The following is a 24,993-nucleotide window of genomic DNA, read 5'->3' as shown; positions in this document are numbered from 1 at the left end:
CCTGAGCTGAAGGCAGATGGTTAACTGGCGGAGCTACCCAGGTGCCCTAGTTCTATTAGTTTTTGATTAATGTATTTTGAAGCAGTGTTCCTGCTTATGTAGACCTTTAGGATTGTTGTATCTTCCTGATGAACTGACCCTTTTATCTTTGTGAATCATATGTCTCTGCCAATACTCCTTGTGTTGAATACTACTTTTTCTAATGTTAATATAGCCACACTGGCTTTCTTATGATTGGTAATTGCATAGTATATCTTTCACCATCCTTTTTCTTTCCATCTCTGTACTCATGTTTAAAGCGTAATCACTGTTTCTTGTAATCAGTATTTTCATTTTAACACTATTTGCCTTTTAAATGGAGTAGTATAGACCATTTCCTCCTAATGTGATCATTGAAATTGGTTGGATTTAAATGTACCATCTTGCTGTTTGTACCATTTGTGACTTGTTCTTTATTTCTCCTTTCCTGCCATGTTAGTCTGCTCTGGCTGACATAACAAACCACCATAGACTGGATGACTGAAACAATAAAATTTGTTTTCCCACTAGGTGCCTGGGTGGCACAGTCAGTTAAGTGTCCAACTCTTGATGTCAGCTCAGGTCTTGATCTCAGGGTTGTGAGATCGAGCCCCCACTTGGACACTGCACTCAGTGGGGAGTCCGCTTGGGTTTCTCTCTCTCCCTCTCCCCCTCCCCACCATGTGCTTGCACACTCTCTCTCCCAAATAAATAAATAAATAAATAAATAAATCTTTAGAAAAAAATTTATTTTCTTGGAATTCTGGAGGCTAGAAGTCCAAGATCAGGGTTCTGGCTGATTGTGTTTCTTCTTCTTCTTCTTCTTCTTTTTTTTAAAGATTTTATTTATTTATTTGACAGAGACAGCCAGCGAGAGAGGGAACACAAGCCCAAGCCGGGGGGGGGGGGGTGGGAGAGGAAGAAGCAGGCTCCCGGCAGAGGAGCCTGATGTGAGGCTCGATCCCAGAATGCTGGGATCACGCCCTGAGCCGAAGGCAGACGCTTAACAACTTTGCCACCCAGGCGCCCCTGGCTGATTGTGTTTCTAGTGAAGGCTCTCTTCCTGTCTTCAGATGGCTGTATTCTTCCTGTATTCTCACATGGCAGAGCAAGAGCTCTGCTGTCTTTTCCTCTTCCTAGAAGGGCACTAATCCTATCAAATTAGGACCCCACCCTTATGACCTTATTTAACTTTTATTACCTCTTTGTAGGCCCTTTATGACAGTCACATTTTTTTTTTAAAGATTTTATTTATTTATTTGACAGCCAGCCAGCGAGAGAGGGAACACAAGCAGGGGGAGTGGGAGAGGAAGAAGCAGGCTCACAGCGGAGGAGCCTGACGTGGGGCTCGATCCCATAACGCCGGGATCACGCCCTGAGCCGAAGGCAGATGCCCAACCGCTGTGCCACCCAGGCGCCCCGACAGTCACATTTTTAATTAGAACTTCAACATACAAATTTTGGAAGGATACATTCAGTCTATAGCCCCTGCTCTCCTTTGAATTTTTCAAATATTTTCAGTATTCCATTCAATCTCCTCTATTGGATTTTAAGCAATGGTTTCTCTAGTGTTATAGTATGTAATAACTATATATAATGTATTTACATATATAATGTATTTAATATATACATATATATTTCCACATATAATATATTTATAATACTTATTGTTTTCACTTTTTAAAAAAAGATTTTATTTATTTATCTGACAGAGAGAGAGTGAGCATAAGCAGGGGAAGCAGCAGAGGGAGAGGGTAAAGCAGGCTCTCCACTGAGCAGGGTCCTACTCGGGGCTTGATCCCAGGCACCCCTGTTTTCACTTTTAATAGTCAGTAGTCTTTTCGTGAAATAAAAACACAGTTGATAATATTTATCACATATGTAATGTTTACAGTGCTCTTCATTCCTTTTTCAGATTCAGGTTACTGTGTGGGATTATTTCCTTTCAGGGATGGACATTTATTAACCTATTATCAGAGTAAGCAACCACTACTTCTTTTTTTTTTTTTTTAATTATGTTATGTTAGTCACCATACAGTACATCCTTAGTTTTTGATGTAGTGTTCCATGATTCATTGTTTGCGTATAACACCCAAAGCTCCATGCAATACATGCCCTCCTTAATACCCATCACCGGGCTAGCCCATCCCCCAACCCTCCTCCCCTCTGAAGCCCTCAGTTTGTTTCCTGGAGTCCATAGTCTCTCATGGTTCGTCTCCCCCTCTGATTTCTCCCCCTTCATTTTTCCCTTCCTTCTTCTAATGGTCTCCCTGCTATTCCTTATGTGCCACAAATAAGTGAAACCATACAATAATTGTCTTTCTCTGCCTGACTTATTTCACTTAAGCATAATCTCCTCTAGTTCCATCCATGTTGCTGCAAATGTTGGGTAATCATCCTTTCTGATGGCTGAGTAATATTCCATTGTATATATGGACCACATTTCAAATAAAAGCCTCTTCTAGTAGTTGCTCCCTATGGAAGCAACTCTTAACTCTCTCTGGGATTTGTTTATTTTCTTTATTTTCAGAGTTCCCTAATGTCTTTAAGGACACATGTGGGTTTTAACTTAACCAGTTTGTGGTTGTCATTGTTGCTGCACCAGTGGCTTTATGGACACTTTAATCTCACACTGTATCCCATTAGATGTCAGTAAACCTCACTGTTACAATCAGTGTTTTTGGCAATAAACAAAACTAACTAAACTGAAGAGGGGTCAGCATTCATTGTGCAGCTCCTAACCTCTGCCCAGTCAGTTTCCATGAAGGTGTTTTTTTTTTTTTTTTTAAATTCAAATTTCCGTTAGTTAACATACAGGGTAAAATTAGTTTCAGGTGTACAATATAATGATTCAACATTTCCATACAACCCCTGGTGCTCATCATAAGTGCTTTCCTTAATCCCCATCCTCCCACCCCCCTCCCTTCTGATAACCATTAGTTTGCTCTCGGTAGTTAAGAGTCTGTTTCCTGCTTTGCCTCTCTCTTTCTCTCTCTTTTTCCCCTTTACTCCTTTGTTTTGTTTCTTAAATTCCACATATGAGTGAAATCATATGGTATTTGTCTTTTTCTGACTGACTTATTTCACTTAGCATAATACTCTCTAGTAGTTTTGATTATTTGTTTGTTTTTTAAATATAAGAATGAAAGTGTTCCTAATCAACACTGAATCTCCTTTTCAGGCTTATTTATTTTTCTTCCCCTTTCATGCTTCCAACTTTATTCAGCTTGGAGAACGTCCTTTAATATTTCTTGAAGTGAATGTCTACTGACAATAAATTCTCTCAGCTTAATTGTCTGGAAACACCCTTATTTCACCTTCATTTTTTAAAATGAATTTTCAATTGGTATAGAATGGCTAAATGGGTCCTTTTTTCAGGTTACTAATTGAAACATAGCATTCTATTGGATTGTAGCTTCCATAGTTCCTGTTGAAAAATCAGTGACATTTTTTTTTTTTTAATGTTAATCTTCTGGAGGTAATGTGTCTTTTTTTTTTTTTCCACTGGTTGCTTTTAAGGGTTTCTCCTTATCTTTAATTTTCAGCCACTTGGCTCTGATATGCCTGGATGTTGTTTTCTTTATATTTATCCTGCTTGGTATTAGAAGAGCTGCTTGACTCTATGAGTTGATGTCTTTGATCAGATATGGAAAATTCTTCATTGTTATTTTTAAAAATATTGTTTCAGTAACATACTCTCTCTCCTCTCCTTTTGGGACTCTGTTCATGGCCCATATCTCTTTAACATTGTATCCTTTCCACTTCTCTGTGTTTCAATTTGAATATTTTCAATTCATATGTTTTCAGTTTCACCTCTCCTGTCTTCTGCTGGGTTCAGTCTGCTGTTAAATCCACTGAGTTCTTAATTTCAGATATTGGTGTCTTGTAATTCTAGGAGGTTCATTTGATTCTTTATTATAGTTTCTTATTCTCTGCTGAAATAATGTATCTTTTAATCTATTTTGTCTACCCTTTCTTCTTTTTCTTTTAACATATTGATCATAATTATTTTAAAGTTTTGTCTGTCAAAACCAGGAATATCTTAGAGTCTATAGTTATTGACTATTTCATCTCTTAATTATTGTTTTCTTCTTGCTTTTTTGCATCTCTGTTAATTTTTTATTTTATGCTGGATATTGTAGATGATATGTTGTAGAGGCTTATCTGCTTACAAAAAGTATCGAGTTTGATCTGGTGGGAAGTTAAATTACTGGTAAATCAGCTTGATCTTTTTGAGGCCTGCTTTTTAGGTTTTCTTAGGGCAAGTCCATTTCTGCTTGGTCCTTTTTCCCAGAGTGTAGCTTTAATCCTATGGCAATTCCTATGATGTTTCATTTATCCTAGAGTATTGCCCTTCTAGAGTTTCACCTGAAGGCCCAGCGTGCTCATCAAAGTCTGTCTATTCTGGGTACGCCCAGTGCCAACTGTCTTTCTTTCCCCAGAACTATGCAAACTTTATAACTGTTCATCAGTTTTCACATGTGTAGCTGCTGTTCTCTGTTAGCCTTCTGGACTCTTGCCTGAAATAGTGGGACCCCGGCATTGGCCGCATTGAAGGAGAACTTCCATGAAGATTTCTGGGATTCCCTCTCTGGAGTTCACACTGTTCCTTCTTCACAGTCACACTCCTCAAGTTCTGGTGACTTTTGGTTCCATAATCCCCAGTCTCTGCCTCTTTTACCCAGTGAGTCCAGTCCTCCTTGTACTATGGCCTGGGAAATGTTCCCAGTGAGAGAACCTGGGTCATTGTGGAACTGTGATAATGGCTTGGCCCAATAATGCCTACTTCAGATCAGCTGCTTGTGTTTTCTTAGTGTTTGCTTAGATCTTCTGCCTTATCCACATATAGACACTTGTTAGGGTAAAGCTCATCTTTTATCCAATATTACAGAGTTATTACAGGTTTACTAGAGGCCATCTACTTTTCATGTACTTGATCTCTTTTCATTGCCATGACAAGCACATATGAAATAATCATAATATTAGTATAATTACAGTGTGTATGTACCAAGTGCCAGGCATTGTTTTGAGCCTTTTGTATATCTATGTTATACATACTCATTTAATCCTCACATCAACCATATAAGTAGGTACTATTTTTGTTCCTACTTTACAAATGGGGACTCTTAGAAACTATAGAGATTAAGTAATTCTACCTCCCACCCCCATATACACTATATGAATGGTGGAATTCAGGCTTCAAACCTAGGCAATCTGGCTTCAGAGCTTATGCTTTTAACAATGTCATTATTGGTAGTATTGTTTTCATTTTGTGGGTAAGGAAACTGAGCTTTAGAGAGGGTGGGTGATTTCCCCAGTGTCACAGTGCTAGTGAGTGGCAGCACTAGGATTTGAGCTGTTAGAATCCAGAGCCTTTGCTCTTTCCTGTATATCATAGTTCCTCCCAAAGAGTGACAGAAGAAAGATGTTTTCATTTTTGGGACTTTAGTTTAAAAGACTTTTGTGAGGACTTAGGAGGGGGGTCAAACAGCTTCCTTTCATTCTTAATAAAAAGAATATCTTCTTGTGCATATAATTTGCCGGCTGTTTATAGCAGGGTATTGGAAGGGTTTGTTTTTTCCCATAGACATGTGGTATTTCTGAACACCTCTAGGACTTACTCCTATGGAAGCATATTGATAGCTCCATGAATGTCAGTTTGGGGAGTGAAAAGATGGCAGAGCTCAACCTTGAGTTCCTTTGCGTACACTGGGACATGTGATGCCTAACTGATACGTGCATTTTCCTCTAGGTATGAGCACATGTACTTCTTGTGTGTTTCAGACACTTGCCAGCCATAAACAGAGCCCTTGGAAGGGTTTGAGACACCAAGTATTTCTGTTTTGTTAAGGCTGCCAGGCCGAGATGAGGAGAGGACGTTGGTTCTTTTGTTGGGGAAGTCAGATTTTCCCCTTGTGCCACGCGGCGTGTTTACACATGAGCCCGGAGTGCCAGAGGCTGTAGAATGTCCTGGTGAGGGAACCACCAGAACCCATGTGTCTTACCTGGTCTCTGATACTGACCACCCTTTTTTGCAGTGTGGAGGCTGCCAGCATTGGATTCGTCATTGTTATCGACCGGCGAAGGGACAAGTGGAGCTCCATAAAAGCATCATTGACACGGATAGCTGTAAATATTCATTTTTGTGCTGTTATTATAAAAAGTAATTTAAACTGTTCAACAATTTCCTATCAAAGTCACAGGGAAAAGGCAATTGTTTTATGCCAAATTTTGGGAAGGTCTTTGTAGCAGAGGCTGTTGAGTCACGTCCATATCCCCTCTGCCATGTGCAGATCACTGCAGCAATTCCTGAGCACATCAAAATCTTCCTGAGTCTACCTTATTGACCTCTCTGGTCACCGAAGAGGGGCAGATAGGGAGTGCTGGGAAGTTAATGCCCCAGGAGTGACCAACTATTGAATTATGGGAGTTGATGGATAAATGCCCCAGCCTCCACACCCCTCAGTGGGACAATTCTGAGATATGTGCCACACAGTATCTTAGAGGGTCCCAGCCCTTCTTGCCAACAGCAGTGCCCCCTCTTGATACATTGGCTTTCTTGTTATCACTTTCTCACTCTCCCCCATTCCTTCGCTGTGTTTCCTGGGAACACCTCCTCAATAAACTCGATACCCAGATCCTTGTCTTAGGGTTTGCTTTGGGGGAGGTGGTTACCCAATGTAAGCCAGTCTTCATTTCAGTATTCAAATTAGTTTTTCACATATTGAAAGATACTGGAAAAAGCAGACAAAATATGATATATGTTTGCCTTTGGTATGAGATTGTACAACCTTGGATGAATTTCCTTTTCCATCTAATCAGTCTGATTTTGATCCCTGGTTGTTGCCTTCAGCAAGTAGATGTACCCTTTCTCTCTGTAGGGACCTCAGGCCAGGGAACTCAACCACATGGGCTGGCAGAGACACCTCAGGGCAGCCATGCCTGCATTTCCACCAAAGCACAGGCTCCCTAGGGCAGTTGGAACTGGCTGAAGAGGACGGGGTATAGTAGGGTGATAATGTGCATGTGGAGGCTGGGATGGGAGAGGGGCTTTTGAATCCTCATTTATGCCTATTTACAAAAGTAGTCACACATGCAAACATGCACATATATGGAGTCTTAGATCTAGAGCCTCAGCCAGAAATACAAATAGTGTCTCAGCCCATTTGTCTTATCATGACATAACAAAATGCAGGCTTCTTCTGTTTAGGAGCCTGCATTTCAAGCATTGGGGGAAAGGAAGACTCCCTTCCCTTTGTGTAGGGATTGTTTTGTCCCTTTGGTTTAGTTTTGGCTACAGGATTTATTTTTGGGATAAATACAGTGGTGGTTGATGCGCTGAGGCTTTAGACACTTGACAGTGCCCATGAATGTTTTAGAGGACTGGCCTCAAGAGAGTTCTGGTTTTCCAGGGTCCATTGACAATACTTGAATAATCTAATACTTGAGCCTAATCTGTTCAAGAATTACATGATTACTTTATGGGTAAAAGACACTGTAGCACAGGGATCCCAAAACCTGGCTCCCAATCAGAATCTCTTCAGGGGCTTGTCGAAAATAGATAACGTGAACTTCATCCCAGTTCTAGTGAATCAGAATATTCCAGGCTAAAGGCCAGATTATCTTTTAACAAGCACTTTAGGAAGTTGCTTTTGGGAACCACTAGAAGGAGAGAAAGGCGTGAACAATGGGAGACTTGGAGTCCCAGTTGTGCCGTTAAGTTGTTATATGAATCTGAGTTACCTCATTTCTCAGGAACTTGCCTCAAGATGAATGCAGTGCTTCCTGAAAGCAACTTGGCGGTAACATGCATCAGGAACCATTAAAATACTATCTTTGACTCAGTAATTCTTTTGGGAAACTATCCAAAGAAAGTGTTCCAAAATGTGGATTAAGAGGTTTATTTCAGTGTTATTTATAAGTATAAAAGTATGAAAAAGCCTAAATCATTAGCAGTAAGGGATTGGTTAAGTAAATTGTGTACCCATGAAAGATAATATTTCCAAAGAATTTTTAAATATCAGAAATAAAAGCTCATGGTATAGTATTAAGGGAAAAATCAGGTTACAAAATATTTCTACATGAATTTAACCATGATAAAGATATTTCAGCAGAGAAAATAACCTGTAAGTAATTAGATTGGAATATTAAAAATGGCTATGAGATCATGGGTGGTTTTGGTGGTTTTCTTTTTCTAATGTATACTTTTATTAATTTCCAATTTTTTTCTATAAGGAGTATGAAATACTTTTATAATCAGATTTTTTTTTTGTTTTTTGATTTGTTATGATTTTTAAGGAGGGGTTTGGATTATTCAAACACTATCTCTTTCAGCTCTGAAATCCTGTGATATATACTCTAATTCTTTGGCATCTATGGTGTCTACTTAAACTGTCCTGTCTGTGATCTTGGGCAAGAGGAGACCAAAGGATGTGACATTTGCCCTGACACTTTCCATGATCCTTCCAGGTAGCATTTCCAGGAAACTTGCAGCTCATATTCATCCTTCGTCCATCTCGCTTTATCCAGAGGACATTCACTGACATTGGCATTAAATATTACCGAGATGAATTTAAAATGAAAGTGCCGGTAAGCATGACTTTCATCTTGTCTGCATTTGGTCAGGACCTGTGGAGAAGATGGCATTTGAGCTGAGTTTCTAAGGAAGGTAGGACTCCACAGGCAGAGAGAGGAGGGTATTCTGTGTAGACGGAACAGCATATGTAAGGACATGGAGGCAGGAACGACGTACTTTATGTGCGGTCCACAGGGAAGCCTCATTCTTGTTAGACTATATATAGGATAATTGTTTGGAAGAAAAAAAGGTAGAAAACATGGAATATGTTTTCAGTGTGAGAGTAAGAGGTCTGGATTTTATTCAGTAGGCAGTGGGGATCCAGTGAAGGTTTTTTAGTTGGGATGTGACTTGGGTAAAGTGGTATTGGAGTTATATAATCTAAAGACAGTGTCCAAGACCGTAGAAAGTGATTGAAAGAGGAAGAGGTATTATAATAGTATGGGTAAAAGAAAATAAGGGTCTAAAATAAATATAGGCAACTGTAGAGTAAAAATAAAACCAATATGTGATATTCATAAAATGAAAACAAATTAAAATGACAAGATTATTTTACCGATAACTTTGGCAGAGATGTGGGGGAAACAGGTACTTTCATACTTTGCTGATTGGAATGAAGTTGGTAATGACCGATATGAAGGACTTATTGGTGGCATTTATCAAAAATTAAAGTATATACACTCATTGACCTTCCTATAAAAGTTATTCTACAGATATTCTCACACATGTGCATATACAATGATATTAATTACCAAATTGTTTGTAAGAATAAATGATTAGAAATACCATAATGATGAACAACAAGGGAGTAAATACACAATCAACTAAATACTTTGTAGCCATCAAAAGTGATAAGGCATGATACAACCACAGTGAAAACAGGTGGCAGTTACCATACACCTAACCTGTGACCCAACCAAGAGAAATGAAAACACGTGTCCACAAAAAGATATGTACAAACAAGAATGTCCATCAACATGTGAATGGATAAAGAAATTGTGGCATATTCACATAGTGGAATAACATTAAGCAATAGAAAAGAGTGAAGTATTGATTATTATAACAACATGGACACATCTCCAAAATATTCTCTTGAAAGAAAGAAATTAGACACTAAAGAGCATATGTTCTACGATTCTTTTTGTATAACATTTAAGACGAGGCAAAACTAACCTAGGAAATCACAATGATGGCTGCTGTTAGGGGTGAAGGGGAGGGGAGATTGATTGGAAGAAGGCACAAGGGAATTATCTAGGGAAATGTATATCTTGATTGGATGGTGTTACATGTGTGTATACAGTTGTCAGAACTAATTGAGCTATACTTTTAAAATCTGCATTTTATCGATGTAAATTATATCTCAATTGAAAAAGAAAAACATAAAAAAGGAAAAAATAGGTAAGATGAATGTATAGTGACAGAAAAGTTTCTAATACATATTTTTTGTTTTATTTTTTGTTTAGTTGGAAATAATTTCAAATTCAGAAAAATTTCAAGAATAAGATTAGTACAAAGAACATTCTGTGCCCTTTACCCAGATTCATTCACCTATTGTTGACATTTTATCCCCATTTGCTTTATTATTTACTTATTATTTGCTTCTCTCTATAGATATATATATCTTTCTCTCTCTAATATTATACACATATATAAATATGTTTATTTTTCTATAGTATATATAGACACATTTACATATAAAGATATGTATAAATATACATATTATACATATATGAGATATGTTTATGTGTATTTGTATGTAGAGGGTCTAGATTAGGAGCAGACAGTACATATAGTTGTCACGTCTCTTCAGTTTCCTTTAATCTGAAACATTTCCACAATCTTTCTTTGTCTTTTATGACATGAGCATTTTTGAAGAATACAATCCCTTAAAAAAAAAACAAAACTTACCTCATTTGGGGCTCATGTGATGATTTCTCAGGATTCGATTCAGGTAATGCATTCGTAGCTGGAATACTGCTGAAGTGATGTCATGTCCTTCTTAGGGTATCACATGTGGAGAACATAGTGTTCATGTGCTCCCCCATTGGTAATGTTAATTTTGATCCCCTAGATAAGGTGTTGTCCACTTTCTCAAATATATTATGTTTCCATTGCAACTAAAACAGAATCTTTGGAGAAACATTTTAAGATCATACAAATATCCTGCTCCTCAAAGATTCCTCTCTATATTTAATATCTATTGACAATTCTTGCCTGGAATGATCTTTATTAAATTGATTGCAAAATAATGATTTCCCAACTGTAATACTCTCTGAACATACACTAATCAGAAGTTAGTATTCTTTTTTTTTTTTTTTTTTTAAGATTTTGTTTACTTACCTGTCAGAGAGAGAGCACAAGCAAGGGAGGCAGCAGGCAGAGGGAGGAGCAGCCTCCCTGCTGAGCAGGGTCCATGATGCAGGACTTGATTCCAGGACCCTGGGACCATGACCCGAGCTGAAGGCAGGCGCCTAATGGTGTGAGCCACCCAGGCGTCCTCAGAAGTTAGTATTCTACTGTAAGCTGGAACTTTCCCTTCTCCCTTATTTATTTGTCTATTATCATTGGACATATATGCATGTCTCTCTCTCTATAAATATATTTGTTGACTCTGGAAATTATAGAGTTCACACTCGTACTTTAAATTTTAGGTCATTATCAGTGATCCCGTATGTGGGAAACTTCACACTACTTGCATGTAAAAAAGTAATTTAACCTTTAACATTAACCCAGAAAGCATCCATCATGAATGCAAGATACTTTCAATAAAAAGAAAGTTACAGAGTAGGTGCTAAAAAAAAATTTAGGTCATCTAAGATGTATTTTTAAGTGGGGATAAGAGCAAAGGGAAAATAGTACGGATAGTATACTCCCATTTGAATAAAATAGGAGTGGCATCTATGTGATTGTATATGTGTAGCTCACCTTGGGAAGGCTGTGTAAGACATCAAGAAACTGGTCAAAAACAACTGGGGTGCCTGGTTGGCACAGCGGTTAAGCGTCTGCCTTCGGCTCAGGGCGTGATCCCGGCGTTACGGGATCGAGCCCCACATCAGGCTCCTCTGCTATGAGCCTGCTTCTTCCTCTCCCACTCCCCCTGCTTGTGTTCCCTCTCTCGCTGGCTGTCTCTATCTCTGTCAAATAAATAAATAAAATCTTTAAAAAAAAAAAAAAAGAAACTGGTCGAAGTGGTTGCCTCCGGGTGTAGAACTGGAGGTCTGGGGGTAGGGGTGAGGAGGAAACTATTTTCAATTTAGCCAGACTCTTTCTGCTTGCATTTCTTATCATATACACATGTTATCTGTTCAAAACAAAGGAAAAACTTCACTTTAATTGAAATTGCTCTGAGAAAATATTTAATCCATCTCAATGAAAACTGACTATCTCAGATAAGGGATTTTTCAATTTCCTTTCCCACTCTTATTTTCCCTCTTTTGGTTTCATTTTATATTAATACTCAGATTTCTTAAAATACTTCCTCCCTATATTTTGGGTGTTACCCAGACACAAAATGTATTTCCTATTTTATTTTAAATACCTATTTCAAAATATTTGAGTGTTTAAGAGAAATGTGAGCCATGAGTTTCTTATTCTGTTTTCCTGAACTGAGTAAAAACACTGGGGAAGAGATGACTTACAAGAAATGAATGAACTTTTTGTAATCCTCATAAGCTTCTTCCCCTTCAGAGATAAAGAAAATTGTTTCTTGTCACTCAAAAAGTTTTGGAGTTAGAACTAAGCGTTTGACCAAATGTATACGTGTTCCCTGGTTGTGTATAAAACACACCTCTCCAAGAGATAATATGTATACACATACATATGTGATTTATGCCCTGCTTTTCGTGTAGTGCATCTATATTAAGAGAGAAGGACCAAATACTTTATGTTGATCCTATGTCTTTCGTTACTTCTGTATGTGGTAATGTATGCTGATTCCTTACCCATCATGTTTTCAATTTTTAAACTTAAAATCAACTTTTTAAAAAGCTGTCACCCAAACTAAAGGCTCACTTAGTTTGGCATTTTTAAATGCTAAACATTTACCCTTTCGGCTACCATTTCACCTGTGGAAGATAATCACACTCCCCTCACTGTTCTGATGCACCATAGAGTTCTGGGTAGTGCTACCAAACTTGATGGAACCAGACTTCAAAATACATTTAGCCTTTAAAAAATTTTTTTTTAAAAATTTTTTTAGACTTTAAAAGATTTTATTTTTTTATTTTTTTGAAGATTTTAAAAAATTATTGTGTTCAATCAGCCAGCATATAGTACTGCATTTAGCCTTTTAAATGACAGCGTAAACTGTTGGTTTTTCTTCTTTACTTTTTTTTTAATTAAAAAAAATTTTTTTAAAGATTTTATTTATTTATTTGAGATAGAGACAGCCAGTGAGAGAGGGAACACAAGCAGGGGGAGTGGGAGAGGAAGAAGCAGGCTCATAGCGAAGGAGCCTGATGCGGGGCTCGATCCCATAACGCCGGGATCACGCCCTAGCCGAAGGCAGATGCTTAATAACTGCGCCACCCAGGCGCCCCTAATTTAAAAAATTTTTTAACTTAAATTTTACTTAGTTAACAATATTGGTTTCTGGAGTAGAATTCAGTGATCCATCACTTACATACAACAGCCAGGGCTCATCACAAAAAGTGCCCTCCTTAATACCCTTCACCCATCTATCCCATCCCCCCACCCATGTCCCTCCATCAACCCTCAGTTTGTTCTTTATTGTTAAGTCTCTTATGTTTTATTTTTCTCTCTCCCTTTCCCTGCCCCCTTCCCATATGTTCATCTGTTTTCTTTCTTAAATTCCACATATGAGTGGGATCATATGATATTTGTCTTTCTCTGACTGACTTATTTCACTTAGCATAATGCCGTCTAGCTCCACCCATGTCATTGCAAATGGCAAGATTTCATTCATTCATTATTAAGCTGAATAATATTCTACTGTATATGTATACCACATCTTCTTTATTTATTCATCAGTCGATGGACATTTGGGCTCTCTCCATGGTTTGGCTATTGTTAATAAAGCTGCTATAAACATTGGGGTGCATGTACCCTTCAAATCTGCATTTTTTATCCTTTGAGTGAATACCTAGTAGTGCCATTGCTGGGTTGTAGGGTAGTTCTATTTTTAACTTTCTGAGGAACCTCCATACTGTTCTCCAGAGTGGCTGCACTAGTTTGCATTCCTACCAAATGTGCAAGAGGGTTCCCCTTTTCCCACATCCTTGCCAACACCTCTTTCTTTGTGTTGTTAATTTTAGCCATTCTCACAGGTGTGAGGTGATATTTCATTGTGGTTTTGATTTGTATTTCTCTGATGATGAGTGATGTCGAGCATCATCTCATGGGTCTGTTAGCTACCTGGATGTCTTCTTTGGAAAAGTGTCTATTCACGTCTTCTGCCCATTTCTTAACTGAATTATTTTTTTGGGTGTTGAGTTGATAAGCTCTTTATAAATTTCAGATACTAACCCTTTATCTGACATATCATTTGCAAATATCTTCTTCCATTCCTTAGACTGCCTTTTAGTTTTGTTGACTATTTCCTTCACTGTACAGAAGCTTTTTATCTTGATGAAGTCCCAATAGTTCACTTTTGCCTTTGTTTCCCTTGCCTCCCGTGACGTGTCTAGTAAGAAGTTGCTGTGGCTGAGGTCAAAGAGGTTTCTGCCTGTGTTCTCCTCTAGGATTTTGATGATTTCCTGATTCACATTTAGGTCTTTTATCCATTTTGAATTTATTTTTGTGTGTGGTGTAAGAAAGTGGTCCAGTTTCATTCTTTTACATGTTCCTGTCCAGTTTTCTCAACACCTTTTGTTGAAGAGACTGTCATTTTTTTCCCGTTGGATAGTCTTTCCTGCTTTGTTGAAGATTTGTTGACCGTGTGGTTGTGGTTCCAATTCTAGGTTCTCTATTCGGTTCCATTGATATGTGTGTATTTTTGTGCCAGTACCATATTATCTTGATGACTACAGCTTTTTAATATAGCTTGAAGTCTGGAATCGTGATGCCTCCAGTTTTGTTTTTCTTTTTCAGGATTGCTTTGGCTATTTAGGGTCTTTTGTGGTTCCATAGAAATTTTAGGATTGTTTGTGCTAGCCCTGTGAATAATGCTGATGTTCTTTTGATAGGGATTGCATTACATGTGGAGATTGCTTTGGGTAGTATAGGCATTTTAATGATGCTTGTTCTTCCAATCCATGACCATGGAATGCTTTTCCATTTCTTTGTGTCCTCCTCAATTTCTTTCACACGTGTTCTATAGTTTTCAGATCTTTTATCTCTTTATTTATATATTTTTTAAAGATTTTATTTATTTATTTGACAGAGAGAGACAGCCAGGGAGAGAGGGAACACAAGCAGGGGGCGTGGGAGAGGAAGAAGCAGGCTCCCAGCAGAGGAGCCCGATGCGGGGCTCGATCCCAGGACTCCGGGATCACGGCCTGAGCCGAAGGCAGACGCTTAACGACTGAGCCACCCAGGCGCCCCTCTTTTACCTCTTTAATTAGATTTAGTCCTAGGTATCTTATTGTTGGTGCAATTGCAAATGGGATTGATTCCTTGATTTCTTTCTCTGCTACTTCATTATTGGTGTATAGAAATGCAACAGATTTTTGCACATTAATTTTATATACTGTAACTTTGCTGAACTCATGAATTAGTTCTAGGAATTTTTTGGTGGAGTCTTTTGGGTTTTCTACATACAGTATCATGTCATCTGCAAATAGTGGAAGTGTGATATCTTCCTTGCCAGTTTGGATGCCTTTAATTTCTTTTCGTTATCTGATTGCTGAGGCTAAGACTTCTAGTACTGTATTAAATAGTAATGATGAGAGTGGACATCCCTGCCTTGTTCCTGATCGTAGGGGAAAGACTCTCAGTTCTTGCCCACTGGGCGTGTTATTAGCTATGGGTCTTTCATATATGGCCTTTACGTTCTCTATACTTTGTTGAGGATTTTTATCAAGAAAGGGTGCTGTATTTTGTCAAGTGCTTTTCCTGCATCTATCGAGAGGATCATATGGTTCTTATCCTTTCTTTTATTAATGTGGTGTATCATGTTGATTGATTTGTGGATGTTGAACCACCCCTGCAACCCAGGAATAAATCCCACTTGGTCATGGCGAGTAATCCTTTAATATACGGTTGGATACAATTAGCCAATATCTTGTTGAGAATTTTTGCGTCCGTGTTCATCAGGGATATTGGTCTTACTTTGTTTTTAAAACATGGTTGTGATATTAGCACTTTACTTTGTAGCTCACTGGCCTCTCTTATTACAACATCTCCCTGCTCTTTTCTAGTTAGATGATAGTTATATTTTCACAAGTATATTTTGCATGACTCATAAGAATGAGGTGGCCCAAGGTCCAACGTCACTTAGCCTCACCATACCTTTCCTCAAGGAGAGGGATGCTTTGAAATAGCAAAGGATTTAGAGGACCTATTGCTGGCACTTACCCATTCTGAAATAGCTGTATTAACAGCTACCTCACAAAATTGTTATGTGAAGTGCCTAAGACAGTCTTGCAGAAATCTCTCCAGGAGCTATGGATGTACAAATCAGTTTTTAAAACTGGAGTTTGTGACAAAATACAAAAAAACTCTTCTTTCATAATTCAGAGGCCATGTATCTCCTTTAAAGAACAGCTTAATGCAATGTAAGTAAGAACATAAATGTATACTGAAAAGAAAAAAATGACATTCTTAATTTATAACAGCTATTCTAAGGATGTACTTGTTGGCAATGGTATGGTAAAGTTGGTGCATCCACAGGAGGAAATGAGAGGGAAATGAGATGGGAGTCACTGCATGCCATGGAGGGCCACAGGGGAAACACCAGGTTTTGGCCAGGAAGCAGAAGCAGGAGGAAGGGAAAAGCCTAGGCCAATGCCTTTCTTGGATTTCCACAGGAAAGGCAAGGCCAGGCAAGGTAAACAGCTTAGGATTGGCTAGTTTAAATACTTCCAGTGGGTTTGGGGGTATAGGGGCACTCTCTAGTTGTATGGTATTTGGTCCTGGGATGATTTAGGGCAAGTGAAATATTGGCTTGGTGTGTAAAAGTTAAATAAGGGAGTACTTGGGGATATGGGCTTGGGATCAGTTGGTTTGGACATGGACCACGGGCTCCTTCTGAGTCCTTTTACTTAATCTCTAAGAATTAGCTAGCCCTGGGAGGGACAGTCTCTCCCCATCCCACAAATGCCACAGCATCAAGAATGCAGAAAATAAGAAAATGTAGTTAATATAAGTGGTCCTGTGATGAAATGATGCCAAATAGACAAACACAGTATCTAAGAGAACAGAGAACAACTATTTTAAATGGTTGGTGTTTTGAAAATGTTTATTTTGTTTTTTAAAAATTCTAGTATAATCAACATACAGTGTGATATTAGTTTCAGCTGTACAATATGATGACTGAACAACTCTATACATTTCCCAGTGCTCATTATGATAAGTGTACTCTTAATCCTCTTTTCCTATTTCACCCACCCCTCCACCTACCTACCATCTGCCAACCACCAGTGTGTTCTCTGTATTTAAGAGTCTGGTTTTTGTCTGTTTTTTTCTTTGTTTTGTTTCTTAAATTCCACAGACAAGTAAAATCATGTGGTATTTGTCTTTCTCTGACTGATTTATTTCACTTAGTTTTATGCCCTCTAAGTCCATCCATGTTGTTGCAAATGGCAAGATTTCATTCTTTTTTTATGGGTGAGTAATATTCCGTTGCCTATATACACCACCTCTTTTTTTCCTTTTTTTTTGAGAGAGAGAGAGTGTGTGTGAGAGAGCAGGGGGAGGTGGAGAGGGAGAGAGAGAATCTTAAGTAGGCTCCACACTCAGCCCGGGGCCTGATGCAGGGCTCAGTCTCATAACCCTGAGACCATGATCTGAACCAAAACCAAGAATCGGACGCTTAACTGACTGAGCCACCCAGGTGCCACAACCTCTTCTTTATCCGTTCATTTATTGATGGACACTTGGGCTGCTTCCATAATTTGTCTATTGTAAATAATGCTGCAATAAACATAGGCATGCATATATCTTTTCAAATTAGTATTTTCATATACTTTGGGTAAATACTCAGTAGTGGAATTACTAGGTCACATGGTAATTCTATTTTTAATTTATTGAGAGACCTCCATACTGTTTTCCACAGTGGCTGCACCAGTCTGCCTTCCCACCAACAGTGCACAAGGGTTCCTTTTTCTCCACATCCTCACCAACACTGGTTGTCTCTTGTGTTTTTGGTATTAGCCATTATGACAGGTGTGAGATGCTATCTCATTGTGGTTTTGATTTGCATTTCCCTGCTGATGAGTGATGTGGAATATCTTTTCATATGTCTGTTTGCCATCTGTATGTCTTCTTTGGAGGAGGGTCTGTTCATGTCTTCTGCCTATTTTTTAATTGGATTATTTGTGGGGTTTTTTTTGGTGTTGAGTTGTATAAGTTCTTTATATATTTTGGGTATTAAGCCCTTACTGGCTATATCATTTGCAAATATCTTCTGCCATTCAGTAGGCTGTCTTTTAGTTTTGTTGATAGTGTCCTCTGCTGTGCAGAAGTTTTTTATTTTGAGGTCGTCCCAATAGTTTAATTTTGCTTTAGTTTCCTTTGCCTCAGGACACATTTCTAGAAAAACATATCTATGGCTGGTGTGAAAGAAATTACTGCCTATGTTTTCTTCCAGGAATTTTATGGGTTCTGATCTCAAATTTAGGTCTTTCATCCATTTGGAGTTTATTTTTGTGTATGGTGTAAGACAGTGGCCCAGTTCCATTCTTTTGCATGTAGCTGTCCAGTTTTCCCAGCACCCTTTGTTGAAAAGACTTTTTTCCCTTTGTATATTCTTGCCTTCTTTGTCACGGTTTAATTGACTGTATCATTGTGGGTTTATTTCTGGACTCTCTGTTCTGTTCTATTGCTCTATGTGTCTGTTTTTGTGTCAGTACCATAGTGTTTTGATTACTATAGCTTTGTAGTATACCTGGAAATCTGGGCTTGTGATACCTCTAGCTTTGTTCTTCTTTCTCAAGATTGCTCTGACTATTCAAGGTGTTTTGTGGTTCCATAATTAGGGTTATTGTTCTAGTTCTGTGAAAAATGTTATTGGTATTTTGATAGGGACTGCGTTAACTGTGTGGATTGCTTTGGGTAGCATGGACATTTTAATAATAATTGGTTTTTCCAATCCATGAGCATGGAATATCTTCCCATTCGTTTGTGTCACTTTCTTTCTTTTTTTTTTTTTTAAAGATTTTATTTATTTATTTGACAGAGATAGAGACCGCCAGCGAGAGAGGGAACACAAGCAAGGGGAGTGGGAGAGGAAGAAGCAGGCTCATAGTGGAGGAGCCTGATGTGGGGCTCGACCCCATAACGCCAGGATCACGCCCTGAGCCGAAGGCAGACGCTTAACCGCTGTGCCACCCAGGCGCCCCAACGTTTGTGTCACTTTCAATTTGTTTCATCAGTGTCTTAGTTTTCAGAGTACAGGTCTTTCACCTCCTTGGTTAAGTTTGTTCCTAGGTATTTAATTGTTTCTGGTACAATTGTAAATGGGATTGTTTTCTTAGTTTCTTGTTCTGCTACTTCATTAGTAGTATGTAAAAATGCAACAAATTTTGGGTATTGATTTTGTATCCCGTGGCTTTATTGAATCGTTTATCAGTTCTAGTAGTTTTTTGGTGGTGACTTTAGGGTTTTCTATATGTAGTATTATGGCATCTGCAAAGTGAAAGTTTTACTTTTTCCTTATGAATTTGGATGTCTTTTATTTCTTTTTGTTGTCCAGTTTCTGTGGGTAAGACTTCCAGTACTATGTTGAATAAAGGTGGTGAGAGTGCCTTGTTCCTAATCTTAGAGGAAAAGCTGTCAGTTTTTCCCTATTGAGTATGATGTTAGCTGTGGGTTTTACATATATGGCCTTTATTATGTTGAGGTATGTTCCCTCTGAACCCACATTGCCAAGAGTTTTTATCAAGAATGGATGTTGTACTTTGTCAAATGCTATCTCTGCATCTATTGAAGTGATCATATGGTTTTTTTCTTTTCTCTTATTAATGTGATGTATCATGTTGATTGATTTGTGAATATTGAACTACCCTTGCATCCTCAGAATAAATCCCACTCCATCATGGGTGAATGACTTTTTAAAATATATTGTTGGATTTAATTTGGTAATATTTTGTTGAGGATTTTTACATCTGTGTTCACCAGAGATATAGGTCTGTAGTTTTTCTTTTTTTTTTTAGTGTCTTTATCTGGTTTTCATATCAGGGTAATGCTGGCCTTATAGAATGAATTTGGAAACTTTCCTTCCTCTTTTGTTTTTTGGAATAGTTTGAGAAGCATAGGTATTACCTCTTTTTTAAGCGTTTGGTGGAATTTACCTGTGAAACCTTCTGGTCCTGGACTTTTGTTTGTTGGGATTCAATTCATTGCTAGTAATTCGTCTATTTAAAATTTCTATTTCTTCCTGATTCAGTTTTGGAAGGTTATATGTTTTTAGAAATTTATCTGTTTTTTTTCTAGGTTGTCCAATTTTTTGGCATGTATTTTTTCATAATATTCTCTTATAATATTCAGTATTTCTGTGGTGTTGGTTGCTGTTTATCCTCCTTCATTTCTAATTTTATTTATTTGAATCCTCTCTCTCTCCTTCTCTTTTTGATGAGTCTGGCTGAAAGTTCTTTTTAAAGTTTATTTATTTTTTTTAGTTATCTCTACACCCAATGTGTGGCTCAAACTCATGATCCTGAGATCAAGAGTCATGTGTTCTTCTGACTGAGCCAGCCAGGTACCCTGAGTCTGGTTAAAAATTCAACTATTTGGGGGCACCTGGGTGGCTCAGTCAGTTGAGCATCTATCTACCTTCAGCTCAGGTCATGACCCCAGGGTCCTGGTATTGAGTCCCACATCAGGCTCTCTGCTCATTAGGGAGCCTGCTTCTCTCTCCACCCCCCCCCCCATTCTCTCTCTCTCACAAAAATAAATAAATAAGAATACTTTCTAAAAATTTAACAATTTTGTTTATCTTTTCAAAGAACCACTCCTCATTTCATTATCTCTTTTACTGTTATTTTTTGGTCTCCGTTTCATTTATTTTTTTGATTTTTAATTTTATTTAAATTAAATTAATTGACATATAGTGTATTATTATTTTCATAGGTAGAGTTCAGTGATTCATCAGTTGCATATAACACCCAGTACTCATTACAAGTGCCCTCTTTGATGCCCATCACCCAGTTATCTCATCCCTCCACCCACCTCCCCTCCAGCAACCCTCAATTTGTTGCCTATAGTTAAGAGTCTCTTATGGTTTGTCTCCCTCTCTGATTTCATCTTATTTCATTTTTCCCTCCCTTCCCCTATGATCCTCTGTTTTGTTTCTTAAAATCCACATATGAGTGAAATCATATGATAATTGTCTTTTTCTGTTTGACTTATTTCTCTTAGTATAATGCATTCTGGTTCCATCCACATCATTGCAAATGGCAAGATGGCTGAGTAATATTCCATCATATATATATATATATACACACACACACACACACACATATACACATACATACATATATATATACACACACATGCTGTATACACACACATGGGTATATGTATATACATATACATACATACATATACATATATGTATATATATACCTCATCTTCTTTATCCATTCATCTATTGGTGGACATCTGGGTTCTTTCCATAGTTTTGGCTATTGTGGACATTTCTGCTATAAACATTGGGGTGCAGGTGCCCCTTCAGATCACTATGTTTGTATCCTTTGGATAAATCCCTAGTAATGCAATTGCTGGGTTGTAGGGTAGTTCTATTCTTAACTTTTCGAGGAACCTCCTTACTGTTTTCCAGAGTAGTTACACCAGTTTGCATTTCCACCAGCAGTTGTAAGAGGGTTCCCCTTTCTCTGCATCCTCACTAACATTTGTTACTTCCTGAGTTGTTCATTTTAGCCATTCTGACCAGTGTGAAGTGGTATCTCATTGTGGTTTTGATTTGTATTTCCCTGGTGCTCAGTGATGGTGAGCATTTCTTCATGTGTCTATTGGCCATTTGGGTGTGTTCTTTGGAGAAATGTCTGTTCATGTCTTCTGCCTGTTTCTTGACTGGATTATTTGTTTTTTGGCTGTTGAGTTTGATAAGTTCTTTATAGATCTTAGATGCTAGCCCTTTATCTGATAAGACATTTGCAAATATCTTCTCTCATTCTGTAGGTTGTCTTTTGGTTTTGTTGATGGTTTCCTTTGCTGTGCAAAAGCTTTTTATCTTGATGAAGTCCCAATAGTTCGTTTTTGTTTTTGTTTCCCTTGCCTTTGGAGATGTGTCTAGTAAGAAGTTGCTACAGCCGAGGTCAAAGAGGTTTCTGCCTATGTTCTCCTCTAGGACTTTGATAGATTCCTGTCTCACAATTAGGTCTGTCATCCATTTTGAGTTTGTTTTTGTATATGGCATAAGAAAGTGGTCCAATTTCATTCTTCTGCATGTGGCTGTCCAATTTTCTTAACACCATTTGTTGGAGAGACTGTCTTTTTTTCCATTGGATAGTCTTTCCTGCACTGTCAAAGAGTAGTTGACCATAGAGTTGAGGGTCCATTTCTGGGTTCTCTATTCTGTTCCATTGATCTATGTGTCTGTTTTTGTGCTAGTACCATACTGTCTTGATGATTACAACTTTGTAATATAGCTTGAACATAGTACTAGGAGTCCTATCCTCAGCAATCAGAAAACAAAAAGAAATAAAAGGTATCCAAATTGGCAAAGAAGAAGTCAAAGTCACTCTTTGCAGATGACATGATTCTCCGTGTGGAAAACCAAAAAGACTCCACCCCCAAATTGGTAGATCTCATAGAGGAATTCAGCAAAGTGGCAGAATATAAAATCAATGCACAGAAATCAGTGGCATTTCTATACACTAACAATGAGATAGAAGAAAGAGAAATTAAGGTATCGATCGCATTTACAGTTGCACCAAAAACCATAGAATACTTAGGAATAAACCTAACCAAAGAGGTAAAAGATCTGTACTCTGAAAACTATAGAAGGAAACTTATGAAGGAAATTGAGGAAGACACAAAGAAATGGAAAAACATTTCATGCTCATGGATTGGAAGAACAGATATTGTTAAAATGTCTATGCTACCCAGAGCAATCTACACATTCAATGCACACAAAATGCCATCAACATTTTTCACACAGCTGGAACAAATAATCCTAAAATTTATATGGAACCAGAAAAAGACCCGAGTAGCCAAAGGAATGTTGAGAAAGAAAACCAAACCTGGTAGCATCACAGATCTGGACTTCAAGCTATATTACAAAGCTGTCTCCATTTTATTTCTTTCACTCTAGTCATTATTTCCTTTCTTCTGCTGACTCTGGGCTTTGTTTGTTCTTTTTCTAGCTCCTTTAGTGTAAGGTTACGTTTGTTTGAGACTTTTCTTGCTTTTTGAGGTAGGCCTGTATTATTATAATTTTCTCTCTTGGAACAGCTTTTACTGCATCCCCAAAATCTGGACTGTTGTGTTTTCATTTTCATTTGTCTCCATGTGTATTTTTTGATTTCTTCTTTGGTTTCTTGGTTGACCCATTCATTGTTCAGTAGCATGTTATTTAGCCTGCATGTATTTGTGTTCTTTTCAAATTTTTTCTTGTGGTTGATTTCTAGTTTCATACCATTATGTTCAGAAAAGATGCATGATATGATTTCAGTCTTTTTGAATTTATTGAGACTTGTTTTGTGGCTAACATGTGATCTATTCTGGAGAGCGTTCTATATGCATTTGTAAAGAATGTATTCTGCTGTTTTAGGATGGAATATTCTGAATATATCTGTTAGATCCATCTGGTCCAATGTGTCATTCAAAGCCACTGTTGCCTTGTCAATTTTCTGTCTGGATGACCTATCCATTGATGTAAGTGGGGTGTTAATGTCCCCTACTATTACTGTATTACTATTGATTTCTTCCTTCTTGTCTGTTAATAGTTAATTTATATATTTAGGTGCTTCCATGTTGGGTGCACAAAAATTTACAATTGTTATATCCTCTTGTTAGATTGTACACTTTATCATGTAGTGTCCTTCTTTGTCTCTTGTTACAGTCTGTCTTAAAGTTGATTTTGTATGATATAAATAAATATTGGTATCCTAGCTTTCTTTTTGCTTCCATTTGCATGGTAAATGTTCTTCCATTTTCCATTTTCAATCTGCATATGTTTTTAGGTCTGAAATGAGTATCCTATAGGCAGCATATAGATGGGTTTTGCTCTTTTATCCATTCAATCACTCTATGTCTTTTGATTCAAAGTATATTCAAAGTATTATTGATAAATGCATACTGCCATTATGTGTTTTACAGTTGTTTTTGTAGTTCTTCTCTGTTTCTTTCTTCTTCTCTTGCTGTTGTCCCTTGTGGTTTGATGACTTTCTTTATTGATATGCTTGGATTCCTTTCTCTTTATTTTTTTCTATTACAAGTTTGTGTGTGTGTGTGTGTGTGTGTGTGTGTGTGTGGTTACCATTAGGTTCATATGTAATATCTGATGCATAGAGCCATTTATATTAAGTTGTTCATCATTTAAGTTTGAACCCATTCTAAAAGCACTAAATTTTTACTTCTCTACCCTCCATGTTTTATGTATATGATGTCATACTTAACATCCTTTTATTTTGTGAATCCCTTGACTGATTTCTGTAGATATAATTGATTTTACTGCTTTTGTGCTTTAACCTCCATAATGGTTTTGTAAGTGACTCATCTACTACTTTTTAAAAAAGTTTAAGAATCTCTACACCTAATGTGGGGCTCAAACTCATGACCCCTAGATCAAGAGCTGCATGCTCTTCCAACGAAGCCAGCCAAGTGTCCTTCATCTACTACTTTTATTATGTCTGCATTTACTTATGAAATTTTTTTTATTTCATAATTTTCTTATTCCTTATTATGGCCTTTTCTTTCCAGTCAAAGAATTCCCTTCAATGTTTCTTATAAGGCTGGTTTAGTGGTGATGAATTCCTTTAACTTTTGTTTGTCTGGGAAACTCTTTATCTTTCCTTCTATTCTGAATGCTAATCTTGCTGGATATTGTATTCCTGTTTATAGGTTTTTTTTTTCTTCAACACTTTGAATATATCATGCCACTGTCTTCTGGCCTGCATAGTTTCTGCTGAAAAACCAGCTGATAGCCTTATGGAGTTTCCTTTTTATGTAACTGTTTTCCTTTCTCTTGCTGCTTTTAAAATTCTCGATCATTACTTTTTCCATTTTAATTACTGTGTATTTTGTCGTGGACCTCCTTGGGTTGATTTACTTGGGGGCTCTCTGTGCCTCTTAGATCTGGATTTCTGTTTCCTCCCTGA

General features: G+C 37.7%; 1 protein-coding gene across 8 annotated transcripts in view; it reads left to right on the top strand.

Annotated features, from left to right (window-relative positions):
* MCF2L2 (MCF.2 cell line derived transforming sequence-like 2) overlaps positions 1 to 24,993 on the top strand; it is a 248,979-nt gene that overhangs the window by 67,263 nt on the left and 156,723 nt on the right. For all 8 annotated transcript variants that reach the window (XM_087861435.1, XM_087861430.1, XM_087861434.1 and 5 more), the window contains 2 exons: positions 6,057 to 6,147; positions 8,488 to 8,607. In XM_087861435.1, the coding sequence (XP_087717561.1) occupies positions 6,057 to 6,147; positions 8,488 to 8,607 (211 nt within the window). The remainder of the gene's footprint in view (positions 1 to 6,056; positions 6,148 to 8,487; positions 8,608 to 24,993) is intronic.

This window comes from Ursus americanus, chromosome 4, assembly GCF_024610735.1.
Source record: "Ursus americanus isolate L20-20 chromosome 4, mUrsAme1.1.p, whole genome shotgun sequence".
NCBI classification, from domain to species: domain Eukaryota; kingdom Metazoa; phylum Chordata; class Mammalia; order Carnivora; family Ursidae; genus Ursus; species Ursus americanus.
The sequence above is the reverse complement of the archived record's forward strand: the minus strand, read 5'-3'. Positions and strand labels throughout refer to the sequence as shown.